At 43.5% G+C, this 18,369-nt stretch overlaps 1 protein-coding gene across 1 annotated transcript in view; it reads right to left on the bottom strand.

Annotated features, from left to right (window-relative positions):
- The window catches only part of Cfap54 (cilia and flagella associated protein 54), a 252,210-nt gene that overhangs the window by 50,516 nt on the left and 183,325 nt on the right, over nucleotides 1-18,369 (bottom strand). The window contains exons 58-61 of the mRNA XM_005358276.3: nucleotides 17,552-17,657; nucleotides 16,455-16,548; nucleotides 11,003-11,101; nucleotides 9,931-10,072 (exon numbers count right to left, since the gene is read on the bottom strand). Coding sequence (XP_005358333.2) covers nucleotides 9,931-10,072; nucleotides 11,003-11,101; nucleotides 16,455-16,548; nucleotides 17,552-17,657 — 441 coding nt within the window. The remainder of the gene's footprint in view (nucleotides 1-9,930; nucleotides 10,073-11,002; nucleotides 11,102-16,454; nucleotides 16,549-17,551; nucleotides 17,658-18,369) is intronic.

The following is an 18,369-nucleotide window of genomic DNA, read 5'->3' as shown; positions in this document are numbered from 1 at the left end:
TATATATACGCATATATATATACGCATATATACGTATATATATATCAACACAACCATCTGGATCGGCAAGAGCACACAGTGTGTTCAGAGCGGGTTCTCTCAGAGCAGCTTCCAGTGTTTACCTATGGAAAATAAACAGCACTATTACAGCCACAAAAGGCTGAATCTCACAGACAGTGTTGAACAAAAGAAGCCAGATACAATAGTGGTATTAGTTCATTTACACAAAATCCAAAAGCCAGCCGAACCTAGATAGAGATTAGAAGGCAGGAAGGTGAGCAGTGACCAGGACAGGTTATCAGGTGGACTTCCGGGGTCCTGGCATTGTTTCGTCTGTGACAAACAACCTATATTCTCACAATTTATGCTTTGTTTATATTTATCTTCTTACACAGAAAAGTATTTTTTTTTTCTGTCCAAAAAAGGGTTTGATGACTTTGACACTGAACGTGCCTATGTGACAAGGACAAGACCTCCTCTTCAAGAAACCACTGGTGGACAACAAGTAAAACAAGGGACAACCCACTGGAAGAGAGGAACTCTCAAACAAAATGTGGAGAGCCATTCCCAAAGCAGATGCCATCGGACAGAGAGCACAGACAAGGAGGCCCAGGGTGACACTGAGCTGTAAATCCCAGGAAGAAACTGAAGATGACAATCAGGGCTGTGGGGCCAGGCAAGCAGTCTTGCTGTTCATAGTATCTAAAGAATAAATTAAAAATGTAAATGTCGTGTGATAATCCAAAGCTCTGATACAGCTTTTCCAGTTAAAAACGGAAAGCCAGTGGAGCATCGTACAGAGCCATTGTCCTCATCCTTCCTAATGCTGTGGCCCTGTAATACAGTTCCTCATGTTGTGGTGACCTCAACCATAAAATTATTTTCTTTGCTACTTCATAACTGTAGTTTTGCTACTGCTATGAATTGCAATGCAAATAGTTTTGGAGACAGAGATTTGCCAAAGAGGCCTTGAGCTACAGGCTGAGAACCGTTGGTAGAGAGTGAGTGGTATTTCACTGGCCAGACCCAGGCACCCCAAACCGAGACACTCATGCACCAGCGACCAGCCAATGCTCATCCTGCACTCTAAGGATCTTCATGTCCTGTCTGCAGTAATTGTCCCTTGGTGAAAGCTCAGTCAACACAACCACGAAACTGTCAAATAGTCAAATATACTGACTTAAAGACAGAGCTGAGAAAACAGAGGATCCCATCCTGCCTCTGCAGCAGAATTACAGATTTGCCAGATGCAATGGCTCCCATTTACCAGTGTGGTTCCTCTGAGGTTGAGCTTGTGTTTGGCTAATAATATCAGCAGAAAACCTCTGACAAGACCTAACCCTTGATGCCAATGTCGGCAAGAAAGGAAGGTTCTCAGAGCATCGAAGAACTCTGGTTTTCAACCTTCATCATCATGTTGATGATGGAGTGTGCTGCCATTTGCAGAGATGGCACTGGGAAGCAGTGAGCTGCGCCTTAGCGGGAAGCCAGGAAGGGGGACAACCCATTGCCTCGCCGTCCTCGCGTTCTTCACGTGAAACAAATTAATTAAAATGCCAGTTTCATTTAAGTCCTCCCTGTTTGATGAAGCAGTACAAGTCATTAAAGCTATTAACTGTTCACACTTGGTTCTCATAGTCTGTGCAATAAAACACCAAGAGCACGTGAGGCACCTCTCCTATGTCTGCAAACACGGGGGCTGCTCCAGAGTGGGAGCTGAATGCCCCCCCCCCCGCCGACCCTCCCAACCCCATGGAATAGCATTCGACTTGAAAGACCAACTGACAAGCTATAAGGTGACTTCAGGCACAGGTAGGCTGAAACATCTGAAATACGAAAGCATCCTCTCGACTTCAAGGGAAGCACGTGACAGGATTAGTGCTGGGGATAAATAGCCAAGGCTCAAGTGGAATTCCTGAATTTTGCAACGTTTATACAAGCCGCTAAGGGTTTTCCAGTCCTTCGATTTCTCTGAGAGGGATGGTGGTGGTGTTTTGAGTTTGCAGGGCTTAATGCCGGCCAAGGAAAGAGACCAGTGTTCAGATGTTCTCATCATTCTAGGATGTTAGAAAACCAAGCTGTCCCAGAACCCCAACCTACTCCCAGCTCCTTAGTGTTCTGTCTGTTGAAAGGAGTTCAGATATACAGAGTGTAGTATTGAAGAAAGATGGAGATTTTTACAAAGTAACGGGGAGCACTGTAAGGGGGAGGACAGGCGATAGCCACTTGCCCTTGCCACTGCACAGGAGAGCACTCTTGGATAAGAGTGGATGGTAACCGGAGGGGCCACCATGGTAGTGACAATTTTAGGTATGCTTTATAGTATTTATTAAAGTTGCTAAGTATACAGTGTTTCTTAAAGTCACTAAGTGAGAAGGCTTTCCAGGGGCAGGGCATCCTGTTCAGATGATTGGCCCAGAAGTAAGTAACAGAGTCACTTAAAAATATTCTTGTCAGGCTCTGGGCATCACTGAGACCCAGTGTTTTCACGCCAGCCTCCTGCCGTCTGTGGAGTAACATACACTTTACCAATCCTTTCCTAGCGGTGTCTTATCGGCCTCACCCTTCCCTGGGCAGAGGCCTAGTAACAAAACCTGGGGTCCACACTAGCACCAATCCCCTATCAAACCCCACAGGAAGGGTGCATCTTCATTTCCCAGGTCACATATTTGATAACGGGGTCTCTAGGAATTAATATCATCTTCGTTCCTATTGGAGACCTCAATCCTCCAAAAGATGGAACACGCCAGTCAGGCCCTAAATTTCCCTGTGAAGAAGCTTGGTCAGGGGCCCCATCTTGCCTAGAGGCCAGTTCCAAGCAGCTCTTCATAGAGGTCCACAGAGATCATCCCCAGCTTTGGCCTAAGCAGCTTAGTGTCCTCTATGGCACCTCTTTCTAAATTCAGCTCTGTTCCCAAGCGACAAAGGCCAGCCCTTAAGCCGATTCCAACAGGCCAAGGATGTGGTTCCAAGGACAGCCACGTCCACCAGAAAGATAAGAGAAGTCTCTTTTCCTGCTGGGAGAAGAGGTGCTAACTGAAACCTGCAGAGAGGCCCCTTGGTGCCAACGGTTAGCTCCTGTCTGAAAGGCGCTTTGCTCATGTTTTTATCTTCTACAGTCATCCATTCCTGGGAACTCACCACCGAATCCATCACTCTCCAGTTAAGCCTTGTTGAGAAAACCCTCCAAGAAAACACCCCCTATCCTGTAGCAAAGACTGAAGTTCATCCAAATGGACCTGTCAATCACCTGGACAGAAAAGCCTCTCATGAAAGCTATTCTCTCCAGAAGTTTGAAAAGTAGACGAATCCTGCCTGTAACTGTAAGGCAACACAGTTGGGCCACTGCCCACTCTCGGCTCTTGAGATTGTTCCTCCACAGGGGCCCCTCCGTCACTGCCTACATGCCCCTTAGAGCAGTGGTTCTCAACCTGTGGGTCGGGACCCTTTGGGAGTTGAACAACCCTTTCGCCGGGGTGACCTAAGAGCATCAGAAAACACAGATATTTACATTACAATTTATAACAGTAGCAAGATTATGAAGCAAAGGAATAACTTTACGGCTGGAGGTCACCACACCATGAGGAACTGTATTAAAGGGTCACGGCATCAGGAAGGACCACCGCCTTAGAGTGCCCCACTTTATCTTGTGGCTACTCCACCTACCTTCCTCACTGTGCCCCGCATATCCTCTCAACTCTTTCAACAGAGATAGTGTGGACTCTAGGGCTCATGGGAGACCAAGGAGCAATATCTAAGAGATAATACATGGTGTTACAATCACAGACGAGGTAGAGGCCCACACGGGCCGCAAGGTGGACCGATATGCTTTGCTGTAGAGGAGGAGAAGATCAGTGATGTGCTTTCAGAGAACGTCCTAGAATCAACCACCCTCCCCCAGAACACCCTTCACCACACCGCTTCAGATTCAAAGAGGAATAGAATTATTTGAAGAAGCTCTTTAAATGTTCGGCATTTCCTAACTACATATCTACGTGAGGCTGGATTTTCTTTCTTACTTCAGTGAAAGCATTACATTGCTGCAGACTAACATCGGAAGGTCGGAGAGGTCAACTAATTTTTAGAAAACCAGATATTAAATACATTTGTAATAAGTTATTTCTGCTAACTTGTGGTAGATTTATTAATCATCTTCTTAAATTAATAAACTTGAACATCCAGTTTTAATTTCTAACATAGCTTTATTACCGCCTTTGTAATAGATCTAATTTTTTTACCTTTCTAAAATATTACATTTTTTCCAGACAGTTATAAATTGAATAGAGCTTTTCAAATTTGTTTTCTTGGAGTAGAATAAATCTGCAGCAATTTAATTTTTCACTGTCAATGGTTACTTTTCTGTTGATATTTATCACTTATGAGGAATATTTTTATTTTACTTTTCTTAAAATATTAATTGGACTAATAGTAAGCTCTCTATATGTAACATTTAATATACATACTGTAAAATGGTTTTATAAAATCCAACATAATTTTTATAGTAATGAATTTAAATTATTTAGATTGTGACTGTCTAATCTTATTTACATGTGTAACTAAAGTTGTGATATTTAATGTCACAAAGGGAAATTAAAACCAGACAAGTTTTGCTTCAACAAACAAAACTTTTTTCTGACTAAAAGGTGACTGTTTCTTCTCGTTCTGATCTACGGATGTTAGACACTGTTGAGATGGAGTTATGCTAAAACCACCCTCAGGAGGACTACAGAAAGGAGCGGGAGAGTCCCTCATGCCCAGCACTGGGGAGCGTCCCTTTGCAACTGTTGCCATGGCCCCCAGCCAGAGCTCCCTGTCTTTCTGTACTGAGATAAAGTGTGCTGAGTGACTTCCACCCTTATAACCAGAGTGAGTTTGACTCCTCCCGGGGGGATCCGTTCAGGACTGCTTCTGCTCTCACCAGTAGGCAGGATATTTCTAAAGCCCAGCTCAAGGACTGAACTATTATGAACTCCAACTCCATGCCATTGGCTAGGTTGTTTTCTCTCCCTGTGGGGCTCTTTCACCCACATCCGTGAGCAGACAGCAAAGTCCTAGCCCCACCACTAGGACCAGATCCTTTTTTTTTTTTTTTTTTTTTTTTGAGGCAGGGGTTTTCCCTGGGTTTTGGAGTCTGTCCTGGAACTAGCTCTTGTAGACCAGGCTGGCCTCGAACTCACAGAGATCCACCTGCCTCTGCCTCCTGAGTGCTGGGATTAAAGGCGTGTGCCACCACCACCCAGCCTAGACCAGATTCTAACCACGCCAGCAAGACTGTCTGGCTACCCCTGCTAAAAAATATTCCATTTTCCTTTGAGAACAAGGTTGTGTTTTTCTGCTGTCAAGCTCAGCCAGGAATGAAAACAAATTCTGATCACTTCTTGGCAGAATTGCTCTATGCTTTTGAGTTAGAATGGGCAGAAGGAGTTTTCAAATCAGTTAAAGCCCTTGGATAGACTGACTCTAAACCAACACCAGCTCTGCACTGAGTCCTGTTGAGTGTCTTCTCATGTCTGACATGATGCTTAGCCGTACTTCCCAGAGCTGGGTAGACAAGGGGCTGAATTAAGAGAGGAAGATGGCTGGGTTTCATGACTTTGGCATCTCGTCTCATTTGTAAAGATAAGCATAACTGATGCTCTCCCTGGATTAATCCTAGAGGATAGATAGATGACCTATAGTTATCAGCTAGTAATCCAGCCTTTGGGCTTCTGCTGTTGTCAGTCCCTGGCTGTGAGGGCCCTACTAAGGGTATATAACTCTGTCTCCTTTGGGTCTCTGGCAGGCACCTCTTCATGTCCATCTTCAGGAAGATGGCATCCCATTGCCATTTCCCATGCATCATCTTGCTTCTTGTTTTTCAGTGTGACTCTACTCAGTATAATACTTCTTACCTAAAAACAGATCACATTGACAGTTGACTAAGACCCATGGCACTGTCTCCTCTTGGCTTTTTTCAAGTGTGTGTGCATGTATATGGATGTTCACAGGTGCACATCTGTGTACCAAGATAAAGGTAGATATTGGTGAAAGACAAAGGTGGATGTTGGATATCTCCTTTAGTCGATGGCCATTTTATTTACTGAGACAGAGCTTCTCGTTGAACTCAGCACTTGCTAATTTGGCCAGTCTATCAATCGAGCTTTACCTGAAGATCCCATATCTCCTTCCAAAGTCCTGGGATTTCAAGTGGGTCACCACAGGCACCCAGTGTTTATGTGGGTGTTGGGAACCCACTCACTGGGTCTCACATGTGTAAAGTAATCTCCTCAAGCACTAAGACATCTACCCAGGGCCCTTCTCAAATTCAAGTGATCAATGAGCTATCTCTTCAGTAGAAGCTCTGGGCTTTTGTAGACACTGGACCAGGACAGCTCTCCTTCACTGGAATTCATTCTCATCATGCCTCGGTAATTGTTTCTAGTGAAACAGTACACAGACGGACACGCGCACACACACAAGCGCATGCACGCAAATCCCTCCTCTATTCTAGCACAGGTAGATTTCGGTCTGTCCCGCAGGTAAGTGATCTAATTGTCTGGGATTTGAGTACAAAACGCATCACTTCACTTCCCCGCTACTAACTGTGCCGTGGAGGAGCAAGAGAATGAGACAGCTATGGAGAAATGGAGTCCCTGTGTTCAGTGGGTGTTGACTTCATCTCTGAACAAATACCAAGGAAGGAAGGGAAGCACAAGCCCCACTCCTTCCGGCAGGAAGATCAGCTGTGTTTGGGTGAAAGCACATGCTAGACACCAACAGCGTTCTCAGCTATGCTCCACATGTCTCTGCCGTCTTGACAGCGAGTTCATCAACCTGGCCTGCATGTGTAGCTTTCTGTGTCTCATGTGTATTCAGTTGTGAGAGGCTGAATCTGGGACCACTAATCCAAAATGGTATTTTTAATTTAAAGTGTCTTAGAGAATTTAATATGTTTTATCCCTGTCAAATTAATATCAAGGTCACGAGAAAATCAAGGCTAGAAGGTTGTGTATATTTGAACATAACCGCAAAGTCAGCCTCTAAGAAGTGTTCTCAGGCTGAATCTAAACATGGTTCCCCCATTGCCAGTATCATCACTGTGGGGTCTACAAGACAAGGCGCAGAATATTCAACCAAGAAGACCAAGCATTCTGCTGGGATTTTTCAATGTCCTATGAATGCCTATAATTATTCTCGGGTCCTGGCAAGGGACTCTGGAGCCCAGCTTCCACAGGTAGCTGTTCTGTCATTACAGCTCAGGTCTTGGATTGCTTTGTCAAGAACATCTGATTCCCTTTCCATCTGGTACTGGTTTACACCGCTCCCAGGATAAAGGAAGGCTCCCAGCAAACTCTTACACCATCCTGATCGTTCCCAACTTTCCACAAAGACATCCAGTTAGCTTCTGGTGAATTAACCCTACTTCATGAGTATGGCTTTCTAAGAGATTTGTATATGTCAATGTCTATGCCTGTTCTAAATGCCCCTGGCTAGAGGCCCATGGACAGGAAGCCCTGCCTCCCTGCTGTTTGTTCCGTGACTCCTCTCTGGGAGACATAAGCATCTGTGCAGGACTTGGGGTGCAGCTCAGTGCTGAGACAGATACTTAGCAAGCTTAAGACTCCAGATTCCATCAATAGCACCACAAAGGAGTGGGGAGGAAGAGAGGGGGGAAGAAATATCGGGCACTGCTCTCTGCGCATAAAATGATGACTATCGCTCACCCCTTCATGCGTAGATGAATACTAATATTGTTTAAAGCTAGATTACTGAGGTTCCTCTTCTGGATGCTAATTTATGCTAATGAGGAGGAAATCAAACAAGTTTTATTTGTTGTTGTTGAGAGATTTTTCCCTTTAGCAAGTCATTTTAATATGAACTTCATGGCCATCTGTGTATTTGTGGAAATCAGGTGGGAATTCAGAACTTCCTTCCAACCCAAACACAGAAATGAGCGAAGTCATCAGCATGCATTAATTATCAGCCTGCCAGGAAAAGACTGCAGGGCAAGATTAATATTCTGTGTGCAAGGTAAAATGAAAAACAGATTAGACTTTACAACTGAGCAATTTCATGGTTAAAAAAGTAAAGAAGTGTTAACGGTCTAAAGCAGAAACCAAAGAAAGCAGAATGTGTGCTAGGAAAGCTGTCCACACAGAACAGCAACAATGAAATCCCAATTAAGCAAAGATGAAAATGGCTCAACTGGACCAACTGATATGGGTTGGTTGAGAGAATACCGTCCTCCATTGTGCATCCATGGCAACAACTCTCCCTGTCTTTCTGTACAGACGCTCATGATTCTTCTCAGGAACCTCTAGACACTGACTGCCCTTGGTGAGTATTAGTGTAGATGGTTATCCAGTGAACATTCACAGACATCTCACCCCATCTGCAGGCAGAGCACATGTCCCTACCCTGCTCACACTGAGCACCGCTATGAGCAGTAGGATAAGTTGGTAAGAGAGGCCTTCGGAAGCCTGTGTGATCTGAACTCTGGCTCTTGCCCTGGTAATCTGCTGAGTGGAGCAGGCTGTGGGCAGCCATGAGCACTCTGCAGGCTGGAGAACATAGCAGATGCTCAGGGAGCAGGTCCAAGCCCCATCTGCAGCCCATAGCAGAGCACAGGAGAAGAATAAAGATGCTCTTAGCTGTGAGTCCCTGAGGGATGCTCAGGCCATCTTAGATGAGCCTAATATGTTATCCCTAAAAGTGAAGACCACACAGAAAGGAGTAGAATAAAGTAGACCCATCACCCAAAATTAATCTGATAGAAGATTTCAGAAGATCTCATCTCTGAAAGCATGAGAAATATGACCAGTTTCAGGTTGTTAAACTTTTCTGGCAGGGCCAGAGGCATTGTCTCTAGTGAATTCATCTTATGATGCCAAGGGGATGGGAGAGCCCAGATACAGGTGTGGGTAATGACCTAGAAGCCCGAGATAGCAAACTTCAAACAGGCATGAGATCAATAAAGGTTTAAGAATAAAGTTTCAATATAAGAAAGCTCTCGAATCAACATGTGACCTCCAGAAAAACATTGTTACACCAGAAAGTCTTGGCCACTGAATCATCTACAAGGATCTTGAAGGACAATGACGTGAGATGCAAGAGCAACTCTGAAAAGTGACCGTTCAGCAGAGAAGGCTGGTCCCCAGGGCTGTGAGGGGGGCCACTGCCACCTGGTTGGATTCAAGGGAGTTTCATTCACACCAAAAACCAAACAAACCAACAACACAGACATCAGTCTCACTGAAACATTCAGTGCCCCCTCACTCCTTGGTTGGCACCTGTTTCAGGGCTTAGTATATCAGAAACATTCACTAAACATTTTGGACAAGTGGATGAAAAAATGCAAAAATGAATGTTAAGCACATTCCTGTTGCGTCCACTACAGATAAAAGTCATAAAGTCGGCAGTAAAGTCAATCTTAAACTCTATTCACCTGGCGTTCATCAGTTCATTTCATAGATTGAATGCCTGGGGTGTGCAAGTGATGGTGTGCTCTCTTGTAGATAAAATAAAATAGTGCAGATCCTGCTCTTAATGAATGGATGACACACTTAAATGCACACACTCAGACACACAAATGTGAAATACTAATGAAGACTAGAGAGTCCTTGGAAAGTATAAGTCGGTGAATGTTTTGGGCCAGAGGATCACAGAAACTCCCTCAAACAAAAGGTTACCTTCTGACACACATATATGTTAAGACAAACAACATAAGGTCATGCCATCCCCAGGGCCCTGACACACAGCAGCCAGCTGAGTAACATGTATGCTCAGGTTACATGTTACTGAGTATACCCTATTTTGGCAACTGGACCTGGGATCCTGGAGACTCCACAAACCATCATCTCCTCAAAGCAAAAGGTCAATGAACCACAGCATTGAAGTCTTAGAGTTGGTTGCATGTTACACAGAGAAGACTCTGTAGCCATCCAAACATACCGAGTAAATAATCTGTATACGAAGAGAAAAGATCCACGATGGCAAACTCTGGAATGTTTGGCAACGCCATGTGGTTGACTTTGTCGGTCCTGGCATTCTTCTTTCCGATCATGAGGTTGATTGCCAGCACAGCTTCACTGACCTAGAATGAACACACTAGAATTCATCTATTCTGTGTTAGCATAGGCTACGGTTTGACTGTGTCCCTCTAAGTACGTGTGCTGAGCATTTGATCCCCACAGTGACACCGGGGGGGGGGGGGGAGGAGAACATTTCAGTAGATGATTAAGTCAAGAGAGCTCAGCCCTGAGGCATGGGTTGAGAGAGTAGTTACAGAATAAGCTCCTTCTCACATGAAAAGCTGTCTTCCCATTTGATATCTGTTTCTGCCCTTCCACCTTCTGCCAGGCAATGATAAAGCAAGAAGGTCATGACCTGGCCCTTGGTCTTGAACCTACCAGCCTCAAAAACTATCAATTGGTAGATCCATGCTGAACATGAATTATCCAATGTCTGTGTTCTAATACAGTACAATATAGACAGAGACAATAAACAATAAACATGAAGACATGAATTCATAAAATAATATTTGATATACATTGGAAGAAAAAGATCACCATATGAAAAAAAGAGCATGTGATCCCTTGCTCACATGTGGAATACACAGCACAGTCAAACCAGTTGGTTAGCTTTGACGATTTAATTAACGCATAAGTCACTTTAAATGAGTTACATCATCCAGCTGTGAAACGCATTTGCCAAAATGTCAGCCAGGTACACATGTATACCCAATATTTCATTAAGGGACAATGGAAACAGTTGTGTCTGGTTTCTAGAGATTCTAAATGCTACACATGTGTAGAGACTACCTGTAAAGTTTCCAAAATGACATGGCAGATAGAGATCCCTCACCAAGTGTAACTTCTTTCTCTCAAGCAGATCCATTGTGCTGCTATGCAAGCTGATAGATGGAGGGCACGGGGGGGGGGATCAGCAATGGGGGACACAGACAATGGGAGAGTCAACAGTGGGGGACACAGACAGCAGGGAGAATCAACATGCACACACTAACCTGCGCAGCAGCTCGGATTGCAATCCAGGCTAGTGAGGTGTACATCTCAAATCGACTTGCGATTGGTTCTTTAATAGAACTGTGCCTTCTGGGAAAAGGCTAAAATAGTAAATAGAGAGCATTTCAGGATAGAGAGGACTCAGGGTTTCATGGCAAACCACATCTTCTCTGGATGGATAGAGAGGACTCAGGATTTCATGGCAAACCTCATCTTCTCTGGATGGCATGCTGATGGAATGATATGGAGCCATCACAAAGGACAGCATGTTACTGCCATGAAAAGATATTTAAAGTATATCAAAAAGAAAACTATAGGCTTAAAATTTAAAAATTGCAAGTATGATCCTACTTTTTAAAATGTGCATACATTACTGTCTATGTAAGCAAATATTATACCAAGTCTTAAGAATATTTACCTTTTCCTAATTTTTCTATAGTGAGTTTACATGATTTATTAAATACTTTGATAAAATTATCTCTTTAACTGATGTCAAATTCCATTTTAGTAAAGGTTATTAACACTGAATATATTGTGGACAAACAGACCAGGAATGATAATAATTAAATTTGTCCTGATTTTCTGTTGTTTTGACATGGGTTTCAAAGTCCTGCAGGCCCTAAACTCAAGAGTCCCTGTCTCCATCTCCTGAGTAATTCAGTGATTGGATATTAGGTTACTATTATGAAAAATGCTAAAGGGATTTCATAACTCAGTGTAACAGTAGGAAGGAAACCACAAGGGACAGTTTTTACATATACAAATACATACATTCAATTCTTAGACCCAAGAACTTTAATGCTACAAAAATAAATACAGCAAATACAGTAACTAATACTTTTAATGATAACTGAAGTAAATAAATTTTAAGTCCATTTTTAAAATTTTAAGTAATTAGACCATGTATGGCGACACAGGCCTTTAACCCCTATAGAGGTAGAGGCAGGTAGATCTCTTGAGTTCAATGTCAGCCTGGTCTAAAGAGTGAGTTCTAGGACAGCCAGGGCTACACAGAAAAAGTCCTATCTCTAAAACAAACAAAAATTAAGTAGAGCCCTAAGTTCTAATTTTTTGATTATTTCTTTAATCTGGAAGAAAACTAGAGAATTAAATGCAGCAACATGAAGCGTGCCAATGGTTTATCTCTGGCTGCAGGACTCATGGGGAAGGAGTGAGGTCCTGGATACTAAGGACGCTGAGTCATGGGGTACAATGATCTGATGTGCCAGCCTACACAAATGAAAAGGACACCAGGAGAGACTTCCCCGTGGGCATCTGAACTGTACATTATGTCCAAGATAAGACCCTACTGGGAACCATGTGGGCTTTAGCATAGCAATGACTACCCTACTAAGCCTGAGCAGTTTGCTTACTGCAAATCTGGAAGAAAGACCGACAGCCATGAACGGAAGAATCCAGAGTAAGGTGAGGACAGTTAGCAATGCAAACACTGGAGAAAATAGCTACTTTTAATGGAGAAGAAAACATTCCTGAGGAGGCTGGACTTGGGCTCAAAATAGACTTTTTAAAAAATGGGCTGGAGAAAGAACATTGTGGGTTTACTGTTTTAGATGGGGGGGGGGTATCAACATTGCACAGTCCATGTGATCAGACCAGAGAAGAAAAGGAGAAGCCTGGGAATGATTGGAAATAGAAACATTAAAAAAACATATTTACTTGTAAAAGATGTGATCCTATAGACAGGAAATCCCAGGACACACACACACACACACACACACATCTACACACATATACATATGTGCACACATACACATGCACACTATTAAAATCAACAAACACAGTCAGTGAGGCCATGGGACTTAAAACTCAACAATATGTGCAAATCAATTCCATTTCTATAATATAATGTAATATTGTTAAGACAAGCTGTCGCCAGATTGTACTGTAGCTTCAACAGAATTCCTCAAAAGATCCAATTCTGTTTTCATTTTGAAAATGGGGAGGCAGACTGGAAGATGTGTAAAAAAGATGTGAAGGTTTGCAAGCACAAAAGAATTCCGAAGATGAATCGTGGTGTTGGAGGGCATGTGCTCTGAAACCCGAGCTCTTACCCAGAGCTACAGCGACAGAGAGCTAAACCTTCGTAAAGGTGGGCTCGAAGATCAACGGGTTCTAAAGACCTTCGCGTGCCACTCCAAATACGATCGCTGAAAAAGGGCAAGGTCATCCTGGAACTTCATAACAACTCAGATCTGTGTCTCTAAACACCACAAGCCACCAGCTGGGGGGAGGGGAATATTTGCAAATCGTACGTCCAATGGGAGACCTGTGTCTAGAACTTGCAGAGATGAAAAAGCTGCTGTAACGGATCTTTTTCTCTTTGAACTATTTTTCCTCATTTAACTGCTGGGGAAATCCCATCCCTCCTCTAAACTTTCTCATCTGTGAAGTCTTCTACAGTATGCCCACAAAAGAGAATCAGTTTGTCCGGCATCTCCACCTTGGCATACTGTGTTTGCATCCTTATCAAGGTGCCGCTCTATGGTGTCTTTCCCTGTTGTAATAGGAGCAGCGCGGCTGTGTCCCCAGCACCCCAGCCACTTGGCTAGCTTATGCCCCCGAAATAACAACACACCAACTGTATTCTTTTAAACACTGCTTGGCCCATTAGCTCTAGCCCTTACTGGCTAATTCTGATAATCCCGATCAACCCATCTCTAATAAACTGTGTAGCACCGGTCTTACCGGGAAAGATTCAGCATGTCTGACCTGGAGGCTTGCTTCATCGTGCGTCTGCCCGGGAGAGGGGAGTATGGCATCTCTGCTCCAGAGAGCAGAGCTGTCGAGTCTGAGCTCACTTCCTCTTCCTCCCAGCATTCTGTTCTGTTTGCTCCACCCACCTATGTTTTAACCTATCAGGGCCAAGGCAGTTTATTTAACCAATGACCTTCCTCCATCATTTCCCTTGCTAGACTCTGGACTCTGCAGGGAAGGTGGATGGCATGCCTCGTGCGAGTGAATGAATGAATGAATGCTCCAAATAGTTCATTAGACTTAACTAATAATTATTGGGTAATCTACTACATATAAAATACTTAATGAAGAATACAGAGGTTGTGTTGAGTTATGTGAAGCTAACGGTACCTAATACATCATGCTCAATACTTTGCGCTCCTAGCCACACTAAAAGATACGAATAGCCATCTCCGTATCAGAGGTGGGGAAGCAAGGCTTCGGAAGTCACTCTGGGACATCAGGCTGAGATCCAAGACCAAGCCTGTCCTGTTTGCACATCATAGAGTGAAAAGATACTATTGCCTATTTCATCACATTTTATTGGCTTATTTCGGGGACACATGTGAGGAGGCCACAGGACTACTTGCTCTAATTGGTCCTCTCCTACCAGGAGCATCATGGGAGTCTGGCTTGGTGGCAAGAACCTTGACTGACTGACCCAGCTCAGTGGCCCGGTTCCTGCTGATTTTTAGGGGATTTTGTGTTATTTCTACTAAGACAAACATCAAATGCTGTATTTCAAGAGTGCAAATATACCTGGAAGGGTGTTTTTGTTCATTTTGGGCTATTTTCTATGACTCTAGTAATATGACTCTATTTTGTTAAAGTATTTTCTATGTCAAATTTTATGGAATTATAGCATTTTTTTCTGCAAACCCTATTTCACATTCATAATTATAATCACATCTCCTGGACAGGCCGAGAAAGTAATGAGATTCACGCTAGCACTGTTCTCTATAGAAACCACACTCATGCTTTTCTCTAACTGGTAATAAGCATTTTTATCATACCCCCAGAGCAACCTTTCCTAGCTTATAATCATTTTTATTTTTTAAATGGTGATACCCACCTAATACAGCTAGCATATAAATAATTTGATTGACTAATTAATTATATTTGCCTAAAGTTTTAAGTCATGCTTATGACATCTCAAAAATTAGAGATTTGAAACAGTTGTAGTGGTGTGTGCCTTCAATCCCAGCATTTGGGAGGCAGAGACAGGTGGAGCTCTTTGAGTTCGAGGCCAGCCTGGTCTACAGGACACCCAGGGCTACATGGAGAGACATTATCTGAAAACAAACAAATAAACAAAAATTAAAAAAAAATCTTTGGGGAGTGGGTTCAGAGGGATGGGAAGATGAGTGGAATCGAGATACATGATATGAGATCCTCAAAGAATTGACAAAAAGTGCTAAAATTTTTAACACTGGATTTTTAACATTTGGATCCCACTGTTTTCTGAAAAGATCTTGCAGAGTCAATGATCATTTGGTGAGGAAAATATGAACATTTACTACAACCCAACAATAATCATGTCATTCAAAGCAACCTGCCTTATTTCTTTCCTCAGGATCTTCCTCGGTCAGAATCTTTGGTACTACAGAGCACCTATGCACATCATCCGGACCTGGGAGGCTACTGGGAACCCCAAACCCCAAGTCCACTTCCTAAGTGACAAGTCATTATCTGCCTTCAGCAAGACTTGGGGAGATGTGTCTGCACGTTCGTTCCCAGGCACTGCTGTGGGTACTGAATCCTCCCGGGAGTCTGCACAACTCGCGCCTTATCCGACGCCTCCCATCATGACGTCACACCAAAGTGCCACCTTTATGAGCCACCCCAGCAACCCAAATAATTTCCTCGTGAGTTTCACTACCAAGAGCCCTGCTCAGCCCCTCTTTCTCCCTCACTCCCTTCTGATTTTCCATGTCTGTGGCCATACGGCCTGTCTCCCTCCACCAGCTTGTCTCAGCACTGACTCAGCACCTTCTAGAAGATCGCCTCTATCACAGCCAATGCTTGATACATCTGTGAGATGTGAATGACACCGACAGGCCATATTAGCTTCAACATTACTGTGTGTCCATTCCTATATTCTCCAGAGCATGCCTGACCATTGCCTTTGTGTATTTACATAACCAGCATTTTTACAAGCAGAAACACCAACATGAAATCAATTTCCGGAGTTCTACCAAAAGGTTCCCAAGAGGTGACTACAAATGTGATTGCAGTGATATTTCATCTGTATTTGAACAAAGCTTGCCTGATGTTCAGAGAGGAAAACAGCCACACTGGCCAGCCTTACAGACCAGGCAGTGGGGACACACACCTTTAATCCCAGTAGCCACACTAGCTTGCCATGGAAAGTGGTGCACACCTTTAATCCCTGCCCTAGAGAAGATTATAAAACAAGAGGAGACAACTCACAGGCTCAGGCTCATTCTGAGATTCCTGGAGGCAGGATCGCCATTTTGGACTGAGGCAGAGGTAAGAGCCAGTAGCTGGCTGTTTTGCTTTTCTGACCTTTGGGTTGGATCCCAATTTCTGTCTCTGGGTTTTTATTAATGGTGATACATATGACTATAAAGTAATGAGCTGATGTCTCCAAGTCATCTAGGAAAATGCCTCATTATTTCCACAGTGAAGAATCACTGCAAATGATCAAAGGTTTCCAATGCCCCTGAACACAGCTGTTACCTTGAGTGTTGATGAGGTCGCTGACACTCTCTTCCTCGGCTTCTTCAGATGGAAATACACCAGGGCAATTTCTAGGTAGGAGTCTTTGAGCAACCTAAAATGAAAGGACATCACACTTAGCCTCGGTGGTCTCTTGGAGGATCTCGTTGTACTTTTCGCCAACAGGGTCGGGGAGAGTAAACAGGAAGGACAAACAAGTGTTCTTCTCTTAACCTATGCATCCTGAGGCTGCAGCTAGTAGGATCTTCCTCAGAAAGGAGAAGATCTTGAGAAAGCTCAGCATTCTATCTGGGCTTATGCTGGCAACATCCTGGGCTATGACCACTGCAAAGCTTAGCAAGACCTTTCTGGAACATTCCAGTGAAGCAGTCACTAAAGAAGCCATCCTTGAATACAGGCATCTGTCTACTCTCTTACACTAATGAAAATGGAAATAGACAGAGACCATCTCAGAAGGCAGCAATGCTCAGATCTAGATATAATCTATTAAAGGCATCAATTGAAGTCTCTTTCAGTCCTGGCCTAACAACAGTGGCTTCCCATCAATATCATGGTCATTTTTTAACTGACTTAAGTAGGCTATTAGTATGGATGGCTACAGAGACCATGTAAATAAATCCTTCTAAACTCTTTAACATTCATGGTAGGTTCTTCTAGTTGTAAACTGATAGTCCAGAGGAATACCCCATCGTCTTGATATTGCCAGGAGACCTGGGTCTAGGTGAGAGCCAGCTGGCAGCCTAGAATGCCACTATGACAGATGGGAGCATCCCCCTACTTTCCTGTAAAGGCCGCCTTAGGTCAGAGCCAGAAGCAACAAGCTTGAGAAGCAGGTAGGTAAGCCTGCTGTCTGGGTTAGCCCCAGTGCATGAACCCTGCCGTGACCAGGTCACTCATTCACCCCTTTCTTTGGTACTTTGCTTTTTTTTCCCCCAAAGTTGAGGACTGAACCCAGGGCCTCGCACTTGCTAGGCAAACGCTCTACCACTGAGCTACATCCCCAACCCCTCATACCTTTCTTGAATCTTGCGTGCCCTACTACACAGAGCTCAGACCACACAGGAAAGGTTCTACAAGAATTAAATGGTCTCCATTACCCTGAGTTCTGATCATTTTTCAGGCTTATTTGAATAGCTTCGAAAAAACTCTCTACTTGAGAAATTGGAGATTTCTCTTCCATCAGGATTTGACGCTCTATTCTGCCTGCAAGAAGAAGTAACATGCATGAGCATGGTTCCCCCTTTTTTGTAATTGATGACAGAAGCGCAAATGCCTCCTTCTACAAACCCTGGACGCTGGCCTGCTGTCCTCCACTAGTCTGTCCATTGCTCCTTGATGGAAGATAAGCTGAGGATGAAGGGATTACCACTTCCTTCCCCAGGAATGTCTGAAATGCTTTCCATAAAGACACCTTTGCTTCCCAGCACCACTGGCATTACAGCTTCCTTTCCTCTGTCCCTTTACTTTGTGATTCCTCCCCTCCAACATCCATTTCTCTCTTGCTCTTGCCTGTTTTACAAGTGTATATATATATATGTATGTATATATATATATACATACATATATATATTGCTCAGCTGTATCCTTATGTTGTTCATTGCAGCAATATTCATAACACAAAGACAGAATAAGTCTGAGTACTCTTTGAGGTTAAATGGATTTTTTTCAAAGTGATACACACACACACACAGGAATATTATCTAGCATAAAATGAAAGAAATGTTGCCATTTGCACATATGAACATGGGACACTATGTTAAGCAAAAGAAGCTAAGCACAGGAAGGTAAACACTGCATGATGTTACTTACATCAGTTCATGAATCTGAAAAAGCTCCATTCATGAGGTCTAAAGTGGAGCACCAGTTGCTGAAGTATGGGAAACAGAGGTGCTGATTATATATATATATATATATA

This window comes from Microtus ochrogaster, chromosome 24 (assembly GCF_000317375.1).
Source record: "Microtus ochrogaster isolate Prairie Vole_2 chromosome 24, MicOch1.0, whole genome shotgun sequence".
Taxonomy (NCBI): Eukaryota; Metazoa; Chordata; class Mammalia; order Rodentia; family Cricetidae; genus Microtus; species Microtus ochrogaster.
The sequence above is the reverse complement of the archived record's forward strand: the minus strand, read 5'-3'. Positions and strand labels throughout refer to the sequence as shown.